General features: G+C 36.5%; 1 protein-coding gene across 17 annotated transcripts in view; it reads right to left on the reverse strand.

Annotated features, from left to right (window-relative positions):
• ATF7IP (activating transcription factor 7 interacting protein) overlaps positions 1–22,355 on the reverse strand; it is a 79,267-nt gene that overhangs the window by 11,675 nt on the left and 45,237 nt on the right. For 13 of the 17 annotated variants that reach the window (XM_014256610.2, XM_088055145.1, XM_088055142.1 and 10 more), the window contains 6 exons: positions 21,259–21,324; positions 20,661–20,734; positions 20,070–20,158; positions 18,121–18,759; positions 16,545–16,612; positions 10,921–15,125 (listed from right to left, as the gene is read on the reverse strand). In XM_014256610.2, coding sequence (XP_014112085.2) covers positions 13,680–15,125; positions 16,545–16,612; positions 18,121–18,759; positions 20,070–20,158; positions 20,661–20,734; positions 21,259–21,324 — 2,382 coding nt within the window. In that variant the 3' untranslated portion in view covers positions 10,921–13,679. Of the gene's footprint in view, positions 1–10,920; positions 15,126–16,544; positions 16,613–18,120; positions 18,760–20,069; positions 20,159–20,660; positions 20,735–21,258; positions 21,325–22,355 lie in introns of those variants that run through there. The other 4 variants (XM_014256612.2, XM_014256611.2, XM_088055148.1 and 1 more) reach the window with 2 other exon arrangements.

Raw genomic sequence — 22,355 nt, forward strand, 5'->3', positions numbered from 1 at the left:
GATAACCAAACGAATGCTTTGCAGTAACAAGTATTAAATTATTTTCAGCTTTGTAAGAAGTAGAAGTCCCTGATGAATAGTAGGATATTGCTGTTTTACAGGTAAATGTATAAAAATTTGCTGTTATGAAGTATAGTTCAGCTATGACTCCTAAGATTTTAATCTGGTTGTAATCTGTCCTTTCTTCTATAGTGGTGTAACTTTCTGACAGAGCAGTCATCAGGACAATATATTACTTATCTTGAGACAGCTTTGCCTGTGTACTTATAAAGACACTGACTTCACATTAAGAAACAGGGAAAGCTACACTGGAACTTGTATTCTTAAAAAAACACATCAAAGGCCATCAGAAAACTCCAGTTGTATTCAGTAATTCCATTATTGTATTCTCACCCATTATGACAAATTTTAGCATTTATTATTCTACATGCAAACCTATTTTTAACATTCTCTTTAAAGAGCATAAAGGGATCTTTTAAGCTATTGCCCAGGTTTTATGTTCAATGTTATAACAAAAACCCCTACACTACCACCAAACAAAATTTATCTTCCAGATCAACTGCTGTCCCTTGGCTGGTCAGACTGTGGATATCACCAACATCTACCCTTAGATGATGAGAAAAATAGGGGAGGTCTTATATATTTCTGTGGTTTTAAAGATACTTTCTAGGAAAAAAACCCACACGTGATTATGAGTTTTTACTTCCTTAAAACAGCTACAAAAATTGGTTGAGGTTTCTTCTTTTTGTTGTTGTTTTGTGCAAGAGATTATCACTTATTGTTGGACTAAAGTGGTAAAGATCTACAGATTGGAGTCAACAAGTTTCCTTAGGATAGACAAAGAGTTACAAAAGCACTGTAATTACCAAAAATCTCTTGAGCAATTAACATGGAAAAAAATGTAAGTTATCAGACCCACATTGTCTGTACAAATGCTGACATGATACACCCTAGTATATAGGAATATTAGGAATACAGGAATTTCAGAGATAGGAATATTAGAGATTTTTTTGTGCAGTCAGATGGTGACAGATGCACAAAGCCTAAGCACTGAGATTATCTGCTCTATTTCACTGGGGTAAAACAAAGCCTTTAAGGAAGTCTGAAAGGCAATTCTCACACAGGTAAGGCTCTGAGGAGAGGCAAAAAGAGGTATTGTATGATTACTAAATGCAAGCAGAAGCTGCCTGAATTATCAGTCACTGAATTTGGAATGCCTGACATGATGATTCTCTTTATTTTCCATTATTACAACCTGATTTCTTTTTGCCTTAAGTTCTGATGCTGCCACTAATGAAATTCTGAAAATACAATACCAAATTTAAGTAAGAAATATCTAACTACTTATGTTCACAGTTGATAGAAGAGATCCCTATAGGGACTCATCTTTCCTATACATAGATATAAATAATGTATTTCAGAATTATCAACCATGGAATTCTTCTGTTGAGATGTTGCTATTTAAAATACTTCCTAGGTTCAGGTTTCTTAGTATGGTGAGCTGATTTAACAGCTTAAGAAAAAGGCACATTAAAATAATCAGTGATAAATTGATTAGCATAAAGTCAAGAGGAATTTCATTTCAACTGGATGATCTTCCCAGCCAACATTTTTTTTGAACCATGGCTCTCTCCACCAGGAGAAAGCAGATTGAAAAATGGAGACTTGAAAGGAACTAGAGAAAGGAAAAACCTAGTATCAAGCTATTAATTTGCTCCCACTTAAAAATACATTAGTTTAAAGTAAATTCCTTTCAATTCCTCCTCTGCAAGGAAATCAAAACCCTTAGAAAAATACCCTGTATGACAGCTAGTTTTGAAGCCCTACTTGACTGTGCCAATTGAGAAAGTTCTTTGAATTTCCAAGTCAGCAACTGTCACGGCATGCATTTCTTTATTTTGATGTGTCTGGAAGGCCAAAATCTTGAGTTAGTTAAACAGGCAACTATTAAATTAACTCAGCCAGTAAGGTCTCATACATGTGTCATGAATAAAATCTCTCAATAAACCCACCCTGGTTAAAATACTGTAAGTGTTTAGTTGTGTACAGTTAATGTTCTTGTCCCATTTGCAAACCTTGTTTGTTGTACTCCTTGTTTACCCTGATAGTTGTTAGTAATGTTAATTACTTACCAGTTGTTGAAGTGTTTTAAGAGTTCTTATAAGACATACCTCTACCCCTTCCCTGTTACTATGTAACAAAGCTGTTCCCAGGGAGCTGTGCCACTATGGAATAAAGCTGCTCCCAGGGGGCTGTGTGCCCCAGTAATATGCAAACTAAGGCATGCAAGACACCAAGACGACGAGCTAGTGAAGGAATAAAAAGACAAAGAAACATATTCTAGCAAGCTACGATGAAAGACTGTCTTCCTGCATCACCTCAGCCTGCTTAAAAACCATCTTCCTGCATCACCATGACTGCAAGAGGCCTGGAAAGGACTGACCCCCTTGGACAATGAGCCGGAACAACAGCCTTGCTGGTTACTACTATGAGGATGGAAGCCCCAGCTCTGCAGTGTGCGTTGCAAAGCTGAGTGGTACCTCCTCTTTGGAGCTGCCAGTGTGGGAGCAGCAGTGGTGCAAGTAACACCTCAGGCCCCTGCCCCAAGGTTGAGTCCTAATAAAGGCATAAAACAGGAGTCTGTCTCCTGGCCAGTTTATTCCACGTACAATTCTCAGGAAGAAAGACCTTCTCTTGGCTAGACACACTATTCAACGCTTTTTACTAAATTACCCTGCACAGCAATCTCCTCAACAGGAGCTATCCAGAAGAAGTTAGGCTATTTCTGCAGCCCACTCTAGAAGCTGCAGATCTGCAGGGCAGCCTTTGAGTGGAGCTCTGTGGTACCTCCCCAGTCCTTGCTCCAAGACACACATTCCAGCTGCTCCCAGCAGATGCTGTACTTGATACACACTACACTATGAAGTCCTGTGTCTCCAGCCTCCCCAGCTAGATTCCCCTACTTCACTTCACCAACCATGCATTTCTCTCAAATGAAATTCAGGGGTACAGGAAAATCTTAAGGAAACTTGAAAAACCAAAAGGCTGAACATTGTGTTTCCCACCTAGAGGAGCATGGTGTAGGCCGGGCATTCCCACACAAAACATGCTGCTCATTATGCATGTCATAAAGGTCAGGATTTTGACTATTTGCAGCATCCATCTATACTCATGAAGAGGATCCATTTCTGTATCCCGTAGTGTTGGCACACACACAGTTTTCAGATACTTGTAAATATCTCAAATTTGAGAATGAAAAGAAAATTCAGGAAGAACTGGCAATTGGGTGTTAGAGGACTGGTCCACACTACTTTTCCATGGTAAAATTAAGCATGGCCATGATCTGAGAGAGAACTTTATCACCTTATCCCATATGTTTCTGTAGTACTGACACCACCAGAATGGTTAAGACTTACAAATTTAACCAGAGGTCATCACTGTGAAATGCAATTAATGAAGAGTTTTCAGAAAACCCTGTGACCAACCAAACAAGAAAATATAACCACCCTTTTTTAGTGTCATGACTATTTTACCCAAAATCCTCTCAGGGAAGTTTTTGTAGTACAAGGACTTGTGAAAACTCCAGTTTCCTCAAACATAGTTCTGTTCTAAAGACTACAGAGAAACAACTGCTCTTTTCTTCTGTAAAAAGGAGGAAATGCAATTCTTTGGAGAAGATTGCCATGTTACACATTAGAAATGGAGATTCAGATGTGCTGCTCTGAGCTAAATTAGAACCCAGCTTCAGAATGCTTGCAGCCCTGATGAAGTCAGGGGGAGCCTGGCATTGGGCTTTCAGTCACATATAAACAACACTTCCATTTGTGTCAAAAACTGAAACAAGTTTTTCAGCTTCTAATATTAGATTTCAGCAAGCATTTGGGTAGAAACTGGTAAAGCAGAAAAGTGTAGTCAAAGCATTCTGGTCTGCTATAATTTTTTAGCTATCTCCAAACACAGGAAGCCAACAAGAAACTGCTTCAGCTGATCTCTGCTGAAGAGCAGATGATGCCATTTTAACACCTTTCTATCAATGCAGCCACATTAGTGAAATAATTAAAACCATTAATGAGAACCTCAAACATATGCCTGAAGGTTTAGTTCATATATTGCCTAGCAAGTCTTAGTAACAAAGGATACACCCACCTTAGAATACAAATAAACTGAAACAGAAACAAAACAACCATAACAAAATAAAGTGATCTGTATATATTAAAATGTCACAGTTACAAATAACAAACACAAAACCAAGCAAACCCAACCAAAGCAAACCAAATCAACAACCCCACAAGCCAACCTGTCATCATTTGTCAGAACCAGCGTATGCGTCTCCAGACCAAACAGAAGCTGCACTTAAAACTGATCATTTAAAACATCATCTGGGCAATTTCTAGTAATCTAGCATAAAAAGTTTACATTGAGATTTAAAAGAAATGTAAACTACCAAATCCTGTTTTCTAGCCTTTTACAGCTCAAGTATCTTAACATATGTGCCTTTAAATTCCAAGTAAGTAGAAATCCTCCAAAATACTGTCATTTAAATTGCCATTTTGTACCTGTGTTATCACAGCAGGTGAGCAAAGCTTGTATAGCCTGGAACTATCAGTCCAACATCATGGACTGAACCGTCCAGTTAATCACAACTGTATCTGAGCTACCTTAGTTTAAGTATTTCTCCTTTCATATGCCAGTCAGCAGTGTAACAATCTTAACATGAAACAGTGGAACAAGAAAAGTGAATTAAAAATGGAATTAAAAATTCAACCCAAAAAATCCCACTCTGAAATGCCAGAGTTTTAAATACACATGTAAAAAATTTTTAGGAAGAAAGTAAGAAAAATACAAGACAATCTTTTCCTGACTTCCCAGTTTTAATATGGCCACATATTTATATAGTCTTCAGCTGGTAGATGCACTTCAAATTGCAATTAAAATGTTTTGCATAAAAGCAATGTGTCCTGTAACTGAACATTTCATACCAAAATCTAATGTGGATCCAGCCAAAGACAACACGTGTAACTTGGCAAAAAAAAAGGTGAACGTGGTGGGGGAAGTGCTGCAAGGTATGACTAAGAGCAGAAATAAAGGTGAAAAAGGAAGCAGGAGGAAGAAGAAAGGTAGTAGGGGAAAAGAAAATAAAAAGCCATGGAGCAACTGAGCCTGCATTACCACAAATATGGAAGGATGGGTTAAGAGTACTGCAAAGTTACTTCATTATTCCCAGTGTTGTGCATTTTTCCTGAAACAGCCCACTGAGAAGGCCCTTCACATTTACAATCTTGATCTGTTTTGGAAAGTGTGTTCTTTAAAGAAAACCTTGTCAAATTGCAGCCCCTCTACCCCAGCTGCTTTAGCCTGCACAGTCATGTCCACACCTACTGCAATTACCAACATGAAAGGATCTGTTTGTGTGTCAGATGCAAGCATCTAACTTGGCAAGTGTGAAGGAAAAGTATTTTAATGGCAAGCACAGAACTTGTGAAAGCAGCAACTGAAAGACCTTAGAAGAAAGGGAAAAACTGAAAGCATAAATGCTCATCCCTTTCAAGTATCTAAGTGAAATCTGTCAAGTCCTTTTCACCATTTACATGAAAACTGCTTTATAGTGCATATGGAAATTAATACAATGAAAAGTATGTGTCAAATGAATGCAACTATTCAATTTTTTCATTTTTTTTCCTACTTCACATTAGAAATCAGTATTTCTAAGTGTTCTACTAACTGCAAAGCTTTTGCTTAAAAGTAACACTTTCAGATTTTCTTGACCATGAAAACTACTAAAAACAAGACTTTATTTTAATTAGCTACACAAAATCTCTGTTCATATTTTAGTAATTGCTCTTCAGTTCAGGATTTTCTACAGAGAAACAGTAAAGATTACCTATGCTCACAATTTCATGCATTTTCTACTGCATATGCATAAACAACATAATACCTGCTTTCTTCCAATCCCAGCCACTGAAGTCCTTTTAAGTACCTTTTAAGAAAATACCAAGAAACAGATGGACTGACAAGTAAGATATACTTATGGGGGATAATTGCTAGGAAAAAGCAACAATAAGAGAGTTTTCCTTGAGAAAGAAATATTCATATATTGATATATTATTATATCAATATAAAAATTATATTATATAATATATATATTTATATTATATAGATAATTATATATTGACTTTCTCAAGCCAGTGTCGTACATATATTAAAGAAATTTAAACAGAAAATATAATAGAAAAGGGGTTCTTAGAGGTAATAAAAATCACAGAATGTGTCAAAAATGGATAAATGCAGGGTCACCCAAACTTGACGTTACAATTAAGATTTGCAATAAAACCAATGCAAATGCTTTATAATTAGGAACTTCTGTTGGAAGACTGTCTAATATCCCATGTCATTGACTGCAATATCAAATAATTAACCTACATACCAGCAAACAGTATATTAATAAAGAGGAATCAGAAGGGCATCAGCCTCACAACAAAATGAAAGACTTTCTCTGGTGTTCAAGTGCTTCTGAAGCAGTTTCCTCATCTGCCTCTAGAAAAGTAGGGATGTTGAGTCAAGCTAGTAGCATTATACATGTTTTTCCACTTGCAGAGACTAATATTTTACAGTGTTGTAAAATACACTGGAGTGGGAGAAAGAATATTACCTTAGCCTTGCTATCCAGCAACTTTTTCAGATAATTACTGCTGCAAATTAGATTCGTATTGATTCATAATTTGCAATTTTGGAAAGAAAAAGCTTTTTTTACAGACACCCATCCGCACAACTTTCTTCTATTCCAAGGAAAACAAAATTAAGAAAGGAGACAATTTAAAGACCAAAGCACATATTGGTAGGCATTATATTGAGCAGTTATCTCCCACCATAACTGTAATTCTGAAATTTAACACAGAAAAAGTTAAAACACCGTAGCACATATATGCCAATAGCAAACCACTGTAGAAAACAGGGAAAGAAACCTATAAAGCTCAAATGGAACAGCTCAACAACATGTATTGTACCAAATGAAAAACCAAAAGCTACAAATTGGTATTTTGAAGAAAGTTCTGAATATGCACTTCTCTATTCACATATGATATACGTGATTTAAAATATTTTGGTATTATATAATGCCATAGTTCAGTTCATCACAAAGAGATAACAAGATCATTGATTGTAATGCCACCTGCTTTTCATAAAGGAACATTTCAGTATGTAGAAGTGAAAAATTAAGGAGAAAAAAATGCAACAATGAAAAAAAATACACTGCAAAACAAAAAAATAATTTCAGGGTAGTAAAGATCAAAATTCTGAAGATTATATGTGGCACACTATCACAGTGCAGACAATTTTATTAATAGTTTCTACTATAACAAACTAGAAAAAAATCTGGAGGTTGTAAGCAGACAATTCATGAAGCATCACACCACCACAATAATACATGATGCACCAAGGCATTATATAATAGCAAAATCAATCTTAAATTATGGGGAGTGATGTTAAAAATATGTCTTGGGAATGGGATACATGTAGAGAGTGTGGCAATACTGTGTTTGTATGCATAATTATAAGGTCAGAATTTCATTTTAAGTCATCTGTATACAAAATTACAGATTTCAAGCACAGTTTAAGCAGTTGTGAAAACTACTTTTTTTATACATTTTTGAGCATATTTCAGTCAGAGACTGTTTTATTGTCAGATTTATCACTCCTCAACCATTTTTTTCCAATGCAGTAGCTCCCACAAAATTCAAGTAGTTATTCCAGCCTTGCAAAGATGTCATGAAAATCAACCAGGTACCAAATATATTTGTCATCTCTTACCAAGATAAAAAAGGAAAATGATAATGTAATAAAGGAAGCAGTTTACCGAGATCAAAGTTTACACAAAATTTCAGTGCTGCAATAGATGTTTTGCTAGTGTGTGGTTGCAAATTTGTGTACTACTGAAAAACACTTAAAAGACACTTCATGTGTTGCATTCACATGATTTCTCCATTCCCCTTACCCGGTACTGTGCAACACTTCCTACAGAACAAGAACAATGCAAGCATGGAAAAAATTAACAACCAGTAATAGTAACCCCTAAGTATTATATACCCACTCCTTTCTTTAGTGCAAAGAGCAGATATTGGCTTGGCTACCCCTATTAACAAGAACACAAACAAGAGACTGTTTGCCAGATTAGCTGGTTTTAGATGGTAGTAATCCTAGTCCTCATTACAAAAACACACCTGACACAATACTAGAAGTGATTTTCTACAGCTGTGATTCTCTTTTTCCTTTACCAGAGAGTTAAAAGGATATATAATAAACACAAACATACATGCGCATGCACACACACACACACGTCTCTTTACTGGTTATTACTCCTTGAAACATCTACCTGATTTCCCCAAGACTCACTGACAGTTTCCCAACAGAATCACGTGGGATGGCCATCTTATTGAACAGGAAATATATTTATAATACTTTTCAGATTAGTTTAGTGCAGCTTTTAAAAGCTGTTATCCATATCTGGAGCAATGGCATAATCGGTGAGATTGTTTTAATATCTCTCCCAAATTTTTGGCCTGAAATGACAAATTTGAACCTACAATATACAAGTATATTTGCTCATTAAAAGCTGCTCTCAGTAGTTGGGGGTAGTTTAAGTAACACAGATACAATCACAGGAAAAGACAATCACTCTGAAAGTGGATTCACTTTAACTGTGTTACTTAAAACAGCCATCCAATTCAGCTACATGATGTCCTGCAAACAACTTTCTAATTTAATTTTCTAATTAGTCTCAGGCAAAGGTTCCACCTCACAGATAAGAGCTAGTAGCATTTTAAACAGCCCAAACATAACCCCAGGGTCAGAGACAAAAGTCAAGCAGCCCATTTTACATATATAACCATATATGTTTATTTTGAATGACAAAACTGTGAAATGCAAGGAAACATATTCAGCAATAACGCTTCAACAACATAGAATTAACAGCTACTTATGAACTGTAAGCTGACATATCCACTTTGCTCACATTATTTCCCAAGAGACATTCAAAGTTTGTCACACATTGCAGAATAAAGAGATATGAGTTATAAATTTATTAATGTTTTACCAGATGAATTTCCAACTGTCAGCAAAAAAGCTTAAACTGTAGCTCAACCAAATAAATCAAGGGACATTGGAAACAATGGGAAATGGATAGGACACTGGTGGACTTTTATTTAATAAACTAATAGTAGCTGTAAAGTGAAATTTACTCCTTAAGAGGATAAGGTGCATGAAGGAGGGAACAGGAAAAAAACCAAAAACTGTTCACCTGACCTGGTGTTTTAATAAATAAAATGCAAACATTCTTCAAGATGGACTTATGCCAGACATTTTCAACACATCAAACCCTGTTAAGATTTGTTCACTGTTACTTTTTTTTACAGTGTAATAAAACTGCTATCATAGATTCTCTGAGTGTACCATAGCTGTATTTATATATTACATATATAAATCCTGTATCTATAACTGGGATTTGTACTAAAATACTTTAAAACCATTCTAAAGATTTGCTATATATTTAAAAGTGCCTTTGCCTCTGTAACAGTAACATTTTCTCCAATACAGTTAAGTGCTTGTAATGTCTTCAGAAATGCAGCTCAAGGACCCAAGGCACTGGAATGGCCATTGGTAAAATTACTGGGACTGAATAACAACCCTTAAATTTCTGCATACAAAGAAAAAACCCAAAGATGAAAGACTAACACAATTACGAAGATGTCCCCTTCCACATCCCTGCAGCCATTCCTTTTAGAGCAAGAAGCAGAGAGAAAGGCTGAAAAGAAGAAACAGTCATACAGCAAAATCATATGTCCAAGCTGCATACTGAAAACTTTGACTATACTGACCTAAGCAGCAACTACTGAAACGCTGTTCAGTTCAAGATTAACTAGAGGTACTAGAGTAAAACCACAACAAACCCAAGAACAAATTCCATTTCAAAGCATCCTTCCAATGCCTTCAGGTATGTGACACTGTGCACAGTGGAGCTCTTCACATGGTACATGTAACAGAAGGTGCATATAAGCAAAGAAAATGTAACATACTTTAAGATACCATGCCAACTTCATAAAAACAAAGTAATTAGAGCACCCCTTAAAGTAACAGCTGAGATTTCCAAACATAGCAGGAAAACACAGGGAAAACAAGTTTTATATTCACAACACTAGTACCAAAGCTGAATCATGAAAATGAGATACAAAACTAAATTTATGAAAGCATTATATAAGAGCCAGTCAGACATTCTCCACTGTTTTCAGGTCATATCCATCAAAGAAAATGGAATTTAATCAATAACATAGCAGTCAGTATTAATTTAGTTGACTTAGACTAAGTGCTGGGTTGTTTATTTTTGTTTGTTTGGGATTTTGTTGTTTTTTGGTTTTGTGCATATGTTCGGTTTTAGTGTTTTTTTCTAGTGAGGGGTTTTTGTTTGGTTGGGTTTGCTTTTTAGGGATTTTTTTTGCAACTGAAATGAAAGAGTCTTATTTTAGGAGAAGATCTAATTAGAAAATTCAAGAATCATAGGAGATTAATTTTTTTCAAAGCATATTTGTCATATTTGGATTTTTAAAGTGAATTTTAAATGACTGGCAGTTTTTCATTAAATTTGCAGCCAAAGTATAAATCTAAGTTTAGACAAACAAGCTATTCTTAACCTGCTGGTTCACCAAACAGTGAAAGTGGAAAAATAATGGGGAAAACCCCCAAAACTGTTATCCTGCTGTTAGAGGTTCTCTGCTGATACCGCAGCTGAGGAGTACAATTCATTTTGACAGAATTCATTATGTTCACACAGCATAACCTGTACTGCTATGAACAGCACTGACTTGAAACTTGACTCTCTGCTCCCCATATCGCCGTACTCACAGCCAAAACTGACTTCACAGAAGCTGCAAAAAAAGTTTTTAGTTTACTTCTGTTTTTCTAGAAATAAAATACATGTAGGAAAGATTCATTTAACACATTAGGTGGAAGGGGAAACAGGAGAAAGATTTTTTCAGTCCTGTAAGGTTAGAAAGATGTTCTACTAATTAGAAATAATTCAAATTTACCAGAAAGCTTAGTAAATAATGATCCCAGGTCTTGTGAAGCAGTAATACTTCCAGCCCAAACGAGGAATACTTTCTTATTAAAAAAAAAATTCTCCCATACAAATACCCAGAAGGTAGTAATACTGCAGTCAGTAGCTTTGAAGTATCAGGTTCAAACTGAAGGTAGTAAGAGGACACTGTATAGTTGGTGCCAACAGAATTAGAATTTAACAAATGAGAATCCAAAAATACACAATTACAAGCCAACAGAACAGAAGTCAAGTTAGAAGCCAAATGATAATCAAAAAGAATGAGACATGCCAAGACTGGTCAAGAGAGTCCCTTTTTCTATTTTAATCACCAACCAGATTAATGTTAAAGAACAAAGCCATCAGCAATTTGCTGTTGCACTAAGTCACCTAGACACACTTAGAACCAGAGCAGGACGTGTGGTCTGCATGACCACAGTATGCAGCAAGGGGGAACACAGACTCATCTTCTGGCAACATACTTTTCTTGTTCCTGGAGGGTAGACATTCAATGCCAATATGCTGGAAGAAGCAACTTCCTGAGACAAAGACAGGAACATTCCTTTTGGGTGGGGACAGTAATACATACCCATTCTGGTGAAAGTTTAGATTAAATTTAGAAATTAATTTTGCCAGTTTTACTGAGTTATTAATTCTAGAAGTCCCTAAAATTAGGAAATCTATGCTACCCTAAAATATCCTAGAATAAATTACTGCACAGTTCTTGTGTATTTTGAGAAATATTTGTTCTTTGTTTCTTTTCACTTTTTCTTCTCACTGTTAGAAAGGATCACTTTCTCTACCATCTCTAATTGATTTACTTTAGGCTTGTCAAAATGATCCATGCTTTCTTTCCTCTACGCATTGATGTAACGAATTAACCGCTCCTACTAAGGAAGTAGGACTGTGCAGAAGTAATTTCTATATTAACAATTACATCTGATCAACTATCTCAATCATAGATGAGTTTAAGATCACTAAAGAACTTTTGAAACATTTTAACCTTTATCATGACCAATTCAAAAATGGAGCACTGTGCTGGTCTTATACTTTGGAAAATTGATGCAGTAAGTATGAATAACCTACACAAGGCCACAAAGGTAAATAGTATCAGCCAGGATAAAAACTCCAAAATTCAGGCATCAAGCCCTCTGTACAGACTATAGCAGTGTCTATATAGACTATACCCTATAACAGAGTGATAAATCTCATTCAAAATTTGAAAGCCTATCCCAGCAAGGAAGTTCTCCACAGAATTAAGAGTTTATCATAGTCAATTTGTCATTTCAGCTATGATTTTTCTCTATTTTGTCCACTGTTGAGCAACAGGAACACTTGTGAGGTCCTCAGTGTGATAAATCGTGAATGTGAAGTGCATATGCGTACACACATTTGAAAAGGACAAAGCAATTTCTATTTCATTGTTAATATAATGGAAAACAGTTTTAAATGCTACACTTACGTCTTATTCCAAAGTGGACCAACTATAATCTGAGATTTTATATCCAATTTTCTATTTTTATTTACTCTTGTCAGAATCTATGATGAAAATTATTCACATCCACTATGCTGACAATTTCTCACCCGTAAAAATCTATGGAAAATATAATGACAGGACCAGTACTAATCTGAAGAAGATAAAACCAAAAATAATATTTGGACAGGGTTCAGTGGGGAAGAACAAGATGCATTTCTTGGGAATTATATATACTGACAAAGACTAGAGTGTAAAGATGATGTGACGTGTAATGAAGGGGACTGGTGAGAGGAAATTAAAAAAAAAAACACCCTCTCATAAGTTAGGCACAGAGACAACACAAGCACTAATTACCTGGGATCTAAGCAAGAAATTGTTTTCAGCTCTTTTGAGAATTTTTTCCCCATTTCATCCACAGCCAAACAGATCCCAATTTTAATGCCACACATATCAACAATGCCCTCAGAGAACAGAATGACTGGAATCTTAAGCCAAAAATATTAAATAGGAAAAGGAAAGACCTGTAATGCAAATCTGCAGCTCACAGAGAAAATCAATTTAGAAAAAGACTTAAAAAACAAAGGAAATAAAGGCACAGTCCTCTGGTAGGTTTGACAACAATTTGAACAGAGGGTGACAGTGGTTAAGCAATTCCAGGTGTTTTCATGCGTATGTACATATCTGTAGTGCATCTGTGTCTATTTCATTCAGCTTCTACTTTCTTGGTGCTCCCCAGTAATCAAGTACTTGATTTGTAAGATGCTACATTAGTGCCAGCAGGCACAAAATGGTATGATAAATAACACTCTTCACAAAATATAAAAGCCACACTCTTAGTGAAGAAAGTGTATCTTCAGCTAAGTGGAAATCAGTATCTCCCTTTAATGTTTTTTAAATAGCTCTGCTCAGCCACTTGGAAGAGTCCCAGCTGCCACAAAAAGTCATACAAACTCCAAGCCCTGCTCTGTTTAAATTTCTGCTCCATAGCTCACTTCTTGAGTGTGAACACTTGCTGAACTAGACCGTAAGAAATTTCCTCAGTAGACCAAGTTAAAAAAACAAACCTGATAATATTTCCATTTTAGCAATAAATCTGGAATCAGTTCCATTAGAGAAGCATCAAGTCATTGGTTCTTGTTTCATCACATGCTTTCTAATGACAGGTTTGCTACAACAGCCTTGAAGGGGACTGGCAATTAGGTTCCAACTGGTCATGCTCTTGGGGAGAAACACCTTGGACGAACTGTGGTTCAACAGCATCGGACTTCTGCAATTCAGAGCTGGGTGTCCCTCAGGGACTAAAGCCACAGAGTTAGTGCCAGGTGGCACGACAGATTTTGTAGGGAATAAAGTTTTGTTTTGTTCTAGAACAATATGTTTTACAGAAGATGTGGATGCACCAGATACCGATTCTTGTATTGCTTCATTTGGGATCTTGCGATATCGATAATTGGGGGCATTATTTTCCATTGTATCTGACCAGGCCCTGTAGCGAACCTCTGCAGATCCCCAGTAGTGCCTAATAGCAGACTCAGAGCGATGGCCTGTCACTGCCATTATTTCCCTAGGCCCCAGTCCTGCTTCACAGAGTAGCTGGATGGTGGTAGTTCGGAGAGAATGATTGGTGTACCGCTGGGAGAGCCTGGCTGCCACACTTATCCTGGGCATCATGGTACCCAGGTAGTTCACACCCATTGGTTCTCTTTTGTACCAGACAGGCTGTTCTTGCATTTGCTCTGATGTTAGCTTTAGGGGGTGCAGGTAAAAGGCAGGGGGCTCTGGAGGCAACTTGGACAAATAAAGTTCCAAGGAAAAAACAGGACAGTTTGGGTCCCCAGGCATATCATACATTTTACCCATTTTATGAGGATCTTCTCCATTTCTGCCTTTGCCAGGGTATCTAAACATAGCGTATCGACGCCCATTCTTGTCCTTCTCAACAACAAATGCATCTGGAGCCAGATCTCTTAGAATTTCCCTCCCTCGCTTGGCAAAATGCAACTGCAAATCAAACCACACCTTGTTGACGAGTGCCAGGGGACTGTGCAAACCCAGCACACCAGACTGCTTAATCTTACGCAAGTCCTCGGCAGCTATAGGAGGATGGTGGTGAGTCTCATCCTTTCCCTGCAGGCGCAGCATCTTCAGCACACTCATAAAGACCATGTTTGCACTGGCAAACTCTTTGTCCTTCATTAAGCAAATCTGACGATTATAAGGTGGCATTTTGAGATGCCGGTTTAAGCCAGCACGCATTGACTTGTAGCTTGCCACACTGTAGGTATTTCCATCATGATTTCTTATTGTGTAATAAAATTCTCTTAAGATATCATTGAGTTCACTTACTGGGACCAATTCAAAGCTAGGATCCTTGCCATTTTTGGCCAGCCACTGTTTTAATAGATTAGCTGCCCAGCCAGTCTGCTTGTGGGTGTTTTTGATGCTCTTAGCATCCTCTTCCTCTTCCTCCAAGCCAAAGAGGACATCCTCAGGGAAGTTAAAATTCGTCTGTGCTGCTTCTACTGCTTCTTTATTTTCTGATGAGGTCTCTTCCTGTTTCAACTGCTTTTCGAAACAATTGATCAAAGTTGTACCATCAAATATGCCACAGGTATACGGTACACAGCGAACTATTTTTTGATCTGAGAGCTGTGTGTGTGGAGTAATACATAATATTTTGGATTTTACGTAACAAAAAGCAGGTGGCATTAACTGGATTTTTCAAATGAATGGCATGTCAGTTCCATACATCACTATCCAATTACAATGCATCAGGTCCTTCTTTTTTAACCATGGCATTACACATGCTTTAACTGATTTCACAGAAAGCAAACCTAGAATATACACTACACAAAAGAAGACTGAAAACCCAAAAACATCTTATGTCTCTTACTTCCCTCATCCTAGCTCATCTTCCACTGCTAAATACCATTATCATACACAATCTGTTTTTCCAAGTTTTCTCCCAGGTTTCAGGCTCTAGCTTCCAACATAATGTGTCTTATACTGAAAATTAAACCTTAACACTGTACTACTGTCATCCATTATGGTACTGGATTTCCTACCTATCAAGTACTGACAAGGGTTTTTAATAGCTATAATCCACAGGTATCTTTGAAAAACAGAGTTCCAAACAACCTTTCTTTATGAAATGCCTTAATAGAAAGACAGAGTGAGGCATAGTTTATACTCTAAAATACTGGGTACCTTTGCCAGACTACTTTCAGCAGATGAAAACCAGAATATTGTCCAGTATATTTTTTTCTTGCTTTGAAATATGATTTAGATTAACTGTACCTTGACATGCTAATGAATTTGGAAATGTTGTCTAGAAGCAATTAATTTTAGTCCCCTTAATAAAATGATTTCTGGTTAACAGCAGTAGTTAAGTATGAGGTACTTTATGAAACATCTATAGACAAAAAGAAAATTATTTATGAAGAATTTTAAATAGCTTAATTTCAAACTTTAAATTTCAAAGCAAGTTCAACAAATTTTAGACAAGGAATCCAGAAGTATTGCAAGTTATCCTTTACCATGAAATAGCTATTCCTGAAGAAGGTTTATTTTCCTTTTTTTTTCCTCCCATGATATATGGAAATCAAACATTACAATTCCAATTCTAACTTCTGGATTAGTGTGGGAATGAGAACATTGCAATAATTTATATAACATTTGTAGCTCTAAGTTCAAGCCATTCAGACAAGGAAAGGATTGGGCAGTCCTTGTTTTAGCAGACAATTTTTAGTCTGCTCCTGATTTACCAACTTGTACCTACAAAATCCCATCATAAACCTTCTGAAAAAATTATCAGAAGCTCATGCTGCAAGCAACAGTGAATCAGAAGAAAAATATAAACTGAGAGAAATTAGAAAGGATGGCACAAAAGAAACTAAATTTGTTTCATTATAGTCAATAAAGGTAAAGAAAAACTCCTGTGGATTGTAACTTTAGAATTTTATATAGAAATAATAAAAAGCCTACCTGTGTTGTTCCCTCAGCAGGTCGCTTGTTTGCCGAAGTATCTGTTGGTGGCCTGCTGGTCTGGTTTTCTGAGGGGTCAAGAAATTATTCATTTGCAATATCTAATCAGTACTAATTATTGCTACCCACTAGCCATATTTGAAGGCAATATTCAAAATTGTTTGACACTAAACATTCAGTATGTGATATATTTTACATTTAGCCTCAGTTTGCAATTATAAGTATTCAAGTTTGATTAATATGTTCCTTTCCTTGTAAGTTTGACAGTATATTAAAAGCATTTTATGAGCAATTTCCTTGCCTGAGAACAAAGTATAACTCCAAGCTCTTCTCCCTCTGTATGCATACTGATAAGCTATTCAACTGAAAATAAAATTATTAAATATTTCCATACAAAAAAGACCTGACTGAAAAAAGGATGGTTAAACAGACTGTAAAATACACAACTGAGACAGGGAGACTGAGTACCTTTAGTAGCTCAGCCAAACATCAAACTAGCAATTTAAGAAGTTCCTTTAATATGTTGATGTAAATATATAAATTCAAATTCTGTTCTCATTCCTCTTCATTTTAATGAGAGCTTATCAGCAACAGTGCTGGCCCAAATCAGTGTTTCAATTCTGGTTAGAAAACTACTAGGGTATAAAGTAAGTCCATGGAAACTGCAGAAAATGAGACATTCTTTGGACACATAGGTCCTCCTTTTGTCACTGTATCTCATCAGTCACAAACCTTATTATATTGCTTAAATCACTTCTATTTGCTTTAAAGCTAAGAGTCAATATAAAACAAATGTCTAGCTCTAGGGAGCACATATTTTAGCACAGGTAAGCCAGATACAGGATAATGAAATTAAACTAGTTCTGATGTCAAGTTCTGCTTGAGCTCCTTCTAACATTATACTGTGCCAATGAAGCACTTGCTGTAACTCCAACTCATTTAAAATCTTGAAGACCTCTTATAAAAAAAATCAAAAAATCAAGATATGTAAAATCAGAAGTGCAGACAACAATCAAAGCAGGACCAAAGACTGAGAAAAAGTATTTTAAACTAATTAATCCAATTATTGTTCTTTGAACATTTATTGTGTTTAGAGACTTTATTTAAATATTTTAAGTGTACTCCTTTGGAACTAGGTTTGTATTCAGTTGGGTTTTTTCTCCCATTATGTTTACTTTTAAGTGAAAATTAAGTTATAATTCCACTTTCCTTTCAGTATGCCTGTGCTTAGAAAGGTAGTTCAAATAATTCTGAGAGGCTTTATTAAAATTAAATACCAAGTTCTTAATGATAGGATTCTGACTTCACACTAGGAATTATGTAAGTCAAATTCCAAATAAAACAAATCTTACAAAGCAACACTGCTGACTCTCTCTAAGGGGAGTTTATTTTCAACAATGTCTGAAACAGATCTGGCAGAGACATTATTTTGATCTTGAAAATTTCAACAGAAATGCAGCTAGAAGAACCATCACTGTGAAACACATCAAGAAACAATTTTCCACACAGTGTGGTTTTATGATTCCTGCTGACCACTATCTTCCTCTGCCAGTGTCAACATTCAAGCATAACTTACCAATCTTGGGTGCTGCAATGGTGGGAGGTTCAGTAGGAGCTGTACTATTAAATGCAGTGAGAGGAATCTTCATCTGTAGGGGCGGTCGACTGGTGGCTGCATTATAAAGTCCTGGAGTACCCACTGTGGGCAAAGAAGTCCTTGTGGTCTGGGCAACAGGATGAGTTGTAGGAACAGCCTGTACTGCCAATGTTGTGCCTATTGACCCAGCACTGGGTGTAGGGTTCCTTTGAATACCAGGACTGGGCACATGTGGGATGTTATTTGGTTTAGTTGTGTTAGTTGATGCCAAAGACACTGTAGTTTTGGTAAGGCTACCAACTGTAGATGAGTTTTGTACAGATATAAATTCAACGTTGCCTGACTGCTGGTTAGAGACCAAAGTCCCTGTGTGGCTTTGCAGAAGCGGCGTCTGGGACGACACTGCCACAGGTACATGCAGGATTACTGGCAAAGACTGCAGTGAGACAGACACTGACTGAGTGCTGCCAGTGGGCACTTGGTTAGTGCCTACAACCGTAGCCGTGTTAGCTGTGGGAAGCACTGCTGTTGTCAAAGAGCTGGTGGAGGACACTGGAGTCTGAAGCTTAGGATGTCCACTGACAACTGCTGGAGAAGCTGCAAGACTGGAAGCAGGCACTACACACAAAAAAAAATAAATAAAAAAAATTAAGCACTTGAATCAAGTGGGAAGTTTCATTGCAACCCAACAAATGGAAACAATTCATGATGAGGGCAGTGAGTCACTGGAACTGTTTGTCCAGAATGACTGTGAACGACCAATCATTTTAAGTGTTCAACGTCAGGCTGGACAGAGCTTTGAACAACTTGATGTTGTGAAAGATGTCCTGGCCCATGGTGGCAGGGTTGGACTAGATGATCTTTAAATGTCCCTTCCAACCAAACACTTCTATGATTCTATGAAAAAGGTAGCATGTAATTACTTCTTTTTGCCAATAAAGGCTCTAAATACTATTTTTTTCTTTGTACACTCTGATATTCAATGGCACAGTTAAAATACAGTCAATACTACATTTCTGTTTATAAGAAATGTGAGAAAAAAAAGACATATAAAGAATTATGACACAGGCTTGAAGAAGTCACCAAGATTTAACTGCTGAAAACACAAAATACAGCATTTTAAACACCTGTTAAAGAAATGGCAGAGCAACTGGTGCTTCACAAAACACTGGACAAGAACAACAATGTCAGTTATGACTAAATTGACTTGTGTAGGTACGACCTTGTATCCAGAAGGTTCTAGCAACACCAAGTATTAATGTGTCAGAGAAGATACTGACTTTTATACAACAAAATTTCAGGATTAATTCTAAAGATCAGGAGCAAAATACACTACTGAAAGCCAGTACATGCAAACTAGAAGATAATCCTGTGGGAACAACTCAGCATTCAATATTAAACAAACCATTTTTACAACCAAGGAGAATGAGACTATAATGAGTAAATTAATGGTGAGTTTCAGTCTATATTCCCTATTAAATTTTAACCTAGAAATTCCATTTTTCATCATGACTACTTTAGGAAATGGGGCTTTTAACTGTTGCTTAGTTTCCCACTAAATTTCTATAGTCATTAGGTAGAGGGAAGGATATCATCAGTATCCCATTATGATCAAGTAAAATAAGGGGCCTGAGACGTGTTTCAGTCCATGGCAGCCAGTTTTGCTGCCATACCCAGCATGCAGTCTCCTGAAGCACCTAATTTACCACTAGTTCTGCTTGGCCAGATCAAGACATGTTTTCCTCATACCTGGTAAGCACACTATTCAAGTATAAACTGGGAATGTGCTAGAGAACTAAAATAATTATTTTTTTAATGTCAGAAAAAAGGAGTGAAATTAGTTTTTCTCTATTTAGTTACTTACTTCTTAAATGGAAAGCAATGAAACTTTTAAGAAATATGTTTACAGTCCATAGAGAGTTTCTTACCTGGATTCACAGGAGCTTGAAAAGTTGCTGGTGTGGTCTCTCCTACATTCCTCTTTGACTCCAGCATTTGCCTCACTGTGCCAGCATTTCTAAGGAATGAGTTGGCATTTCTCTCAGTAAGCCATATAAGGTGTATTTATGAACAATACAATGGTGAAAAAAATCCCTAATTTTACAGCTCTTCTTTTCTTTGAGATTCTTTTCTAAACCCATTTTTTGCCTCTCAGGCAAATTAACTTTGCATATTTCCCTAATAAAAAGAAGTATGGAATTATTTATAAATTTTCAAGTTCTTGCATCAAGCTTGTCTTGCACCATGAGAATTTTCCTGTTCTTGAAATTAAACTTCCACTATTATCTGTAATTTTTTAGCACTGAAACTGAGGCTAAATAATATCTAAATTTAACCAAGAATGGGTTCAAGTCTATCAATTTATGATTCTGTAAAAGCAAATAAAAGTTTACAAGTGAAGAGCAATGAAGGAAAAGGAAGAACACTTTAAATAAAAAAAAAAAAAGGAAATACAGAGATTATCTGAAGTGTCCTGCTGTAAATTTTAACATGGTCCCACAGTGATGTGCTTTGCTTACCGATATGTGGCATTGTTCACGTTTGCAGTGTCAGGGGCTGCTTTCCCTGGAGATACAGGTGCATTTGCCACATTCTACACAGAATGAGTGAGAGAGAACAAAATAACTAAGTCAGCTTGCAAACTTATGCTTTCATTCTATTTCATATCCATCCACTGCTGTGTGAGAGATTAATTTTCTGAAGTCAACATCACAGGAGAATTTGATGTATTTTACAGCTACCCAAAATCTCCTCCTTGGTCCCACTGCCTCCCTTCTCCTAGATCCTCTCTTTCTTCTTCCTACTCTCTCCCCTCAGAATCAAAGCAGTGATTCTGTTATTTACCCCGTACTCCTCATACTGAAGTAAATTACATTCAGTTACATACAGTTTAAGGTGTTTTCCCACTAAAAATGGCTAAAGCAGCTTCTGTAAAAACCAGAATTACGTAATAGATGTTAAGACATCTTTAACCAAACCAGACAAACCTGCTTTGTCAATGCCACTGAATAAGCAAGTCACATCTTTCTGCATATAAATTTTCTGTATTTTCCCAAACAAGGTTTAGGCTAACTCAGAAAAAAAAAAGCCTCAGACCCCAATGAATCTAGTTCTTACTTCCTGTCTCTTCTTCAAGTCCTCCTTGGCTGCTCCAACCCGCTTTGTCAATCTTGCAATTTTAGCCTGAACAGGAAGAAGATGAAAACAAACAAAACCATAAATCCCCAAGAACCAACAAAGAAATTTTACAAATGAAAATATATATAACTAAGATATCAAGTCAAAGGCTATTTTCAGATCAGGGAAATTATTCTTCCTTGAAATACAGTACAACTATGTTATTTTCAACTGTATTATAGCAGAAAGACAAACGTATGCATCACAATCAAGGTATCTTTGAGGCAAGTTTAATTATTTTCCTTCTTATTCACAACTGCACAAACTGAATCCATCTTGCATGTTCACACAAAACTACATAAATGAAAGCCTTATATGATGTTATTAATTTGACACTAGTTCATGGCTAAAGATACTGGTAAACAAGTATACTGAAAGTGTCTTGGCACTTAAAAAGTCAGAACGTCCGCGGCGACAATAGGAAAGAGTTGTATAGTGGCAACTGATCTGGCAAACTCTGTATTTCTTTAAATGCAAAAACCAAAATGGCCTTTTTGTTCAAATTTGTTATGAGAGAAGCTTTTAATTGTCTTGTCAGTTCAAAGTTCTTAGCATTTTGTGATGTTCTTCATGTCATCACTATGCATGTATTTTCTATGAAAAAATGCAGGAAACCACACTGTAATCAATACTAGCTATTTGCTTCCTTGCTAGAACAACTACTATTTACACTCTGGGGAAACAACACGTGATGGATAATGTTTTAAGTCCAGTGGTACTGTGCTCTCCTTTCTGCCTGTTCCAATTTTTAAGCAAATTTCCAGCTTCATAAAGACAACAGATATTTTCATACTTTGCATTTTTTGGAAAAATGTCTAAATGGAACAGAAGAGTAGAAAAGAAGTCTACTAACAGCTAATGAATGAGTCTGCCAGATGAAAGACCCACTTGGGTGTTTCTGTATGATAAATTGGTTGCTTCCCTCCCTTTGAGTACGAAAATAGTTTTACAACTCAAAAAGAACATTAGTATTTGCTGCTTCCCCTACCACCTCCTCCCCTTGCAGAATCAAAATGGTTTCCCTACTGGCAACTGTA

Source organism: Pseudopodoces humilis, chromosome 5, assembly GCF_049639895.1.
Source record: "Pseudopodoces humilis isolate 2021_Gansu_Grassland_sample_001 chromosome 5, ASM4963989v1, whole genome shotgun sequence".
NCBI classification, from domain to species: domain Eukaryota; kingdom Metazoa; phylum Chordata; class Aves; order Passeriformes; family Paridae; genus Pseudopodoces; species Pseudopodoces humilis.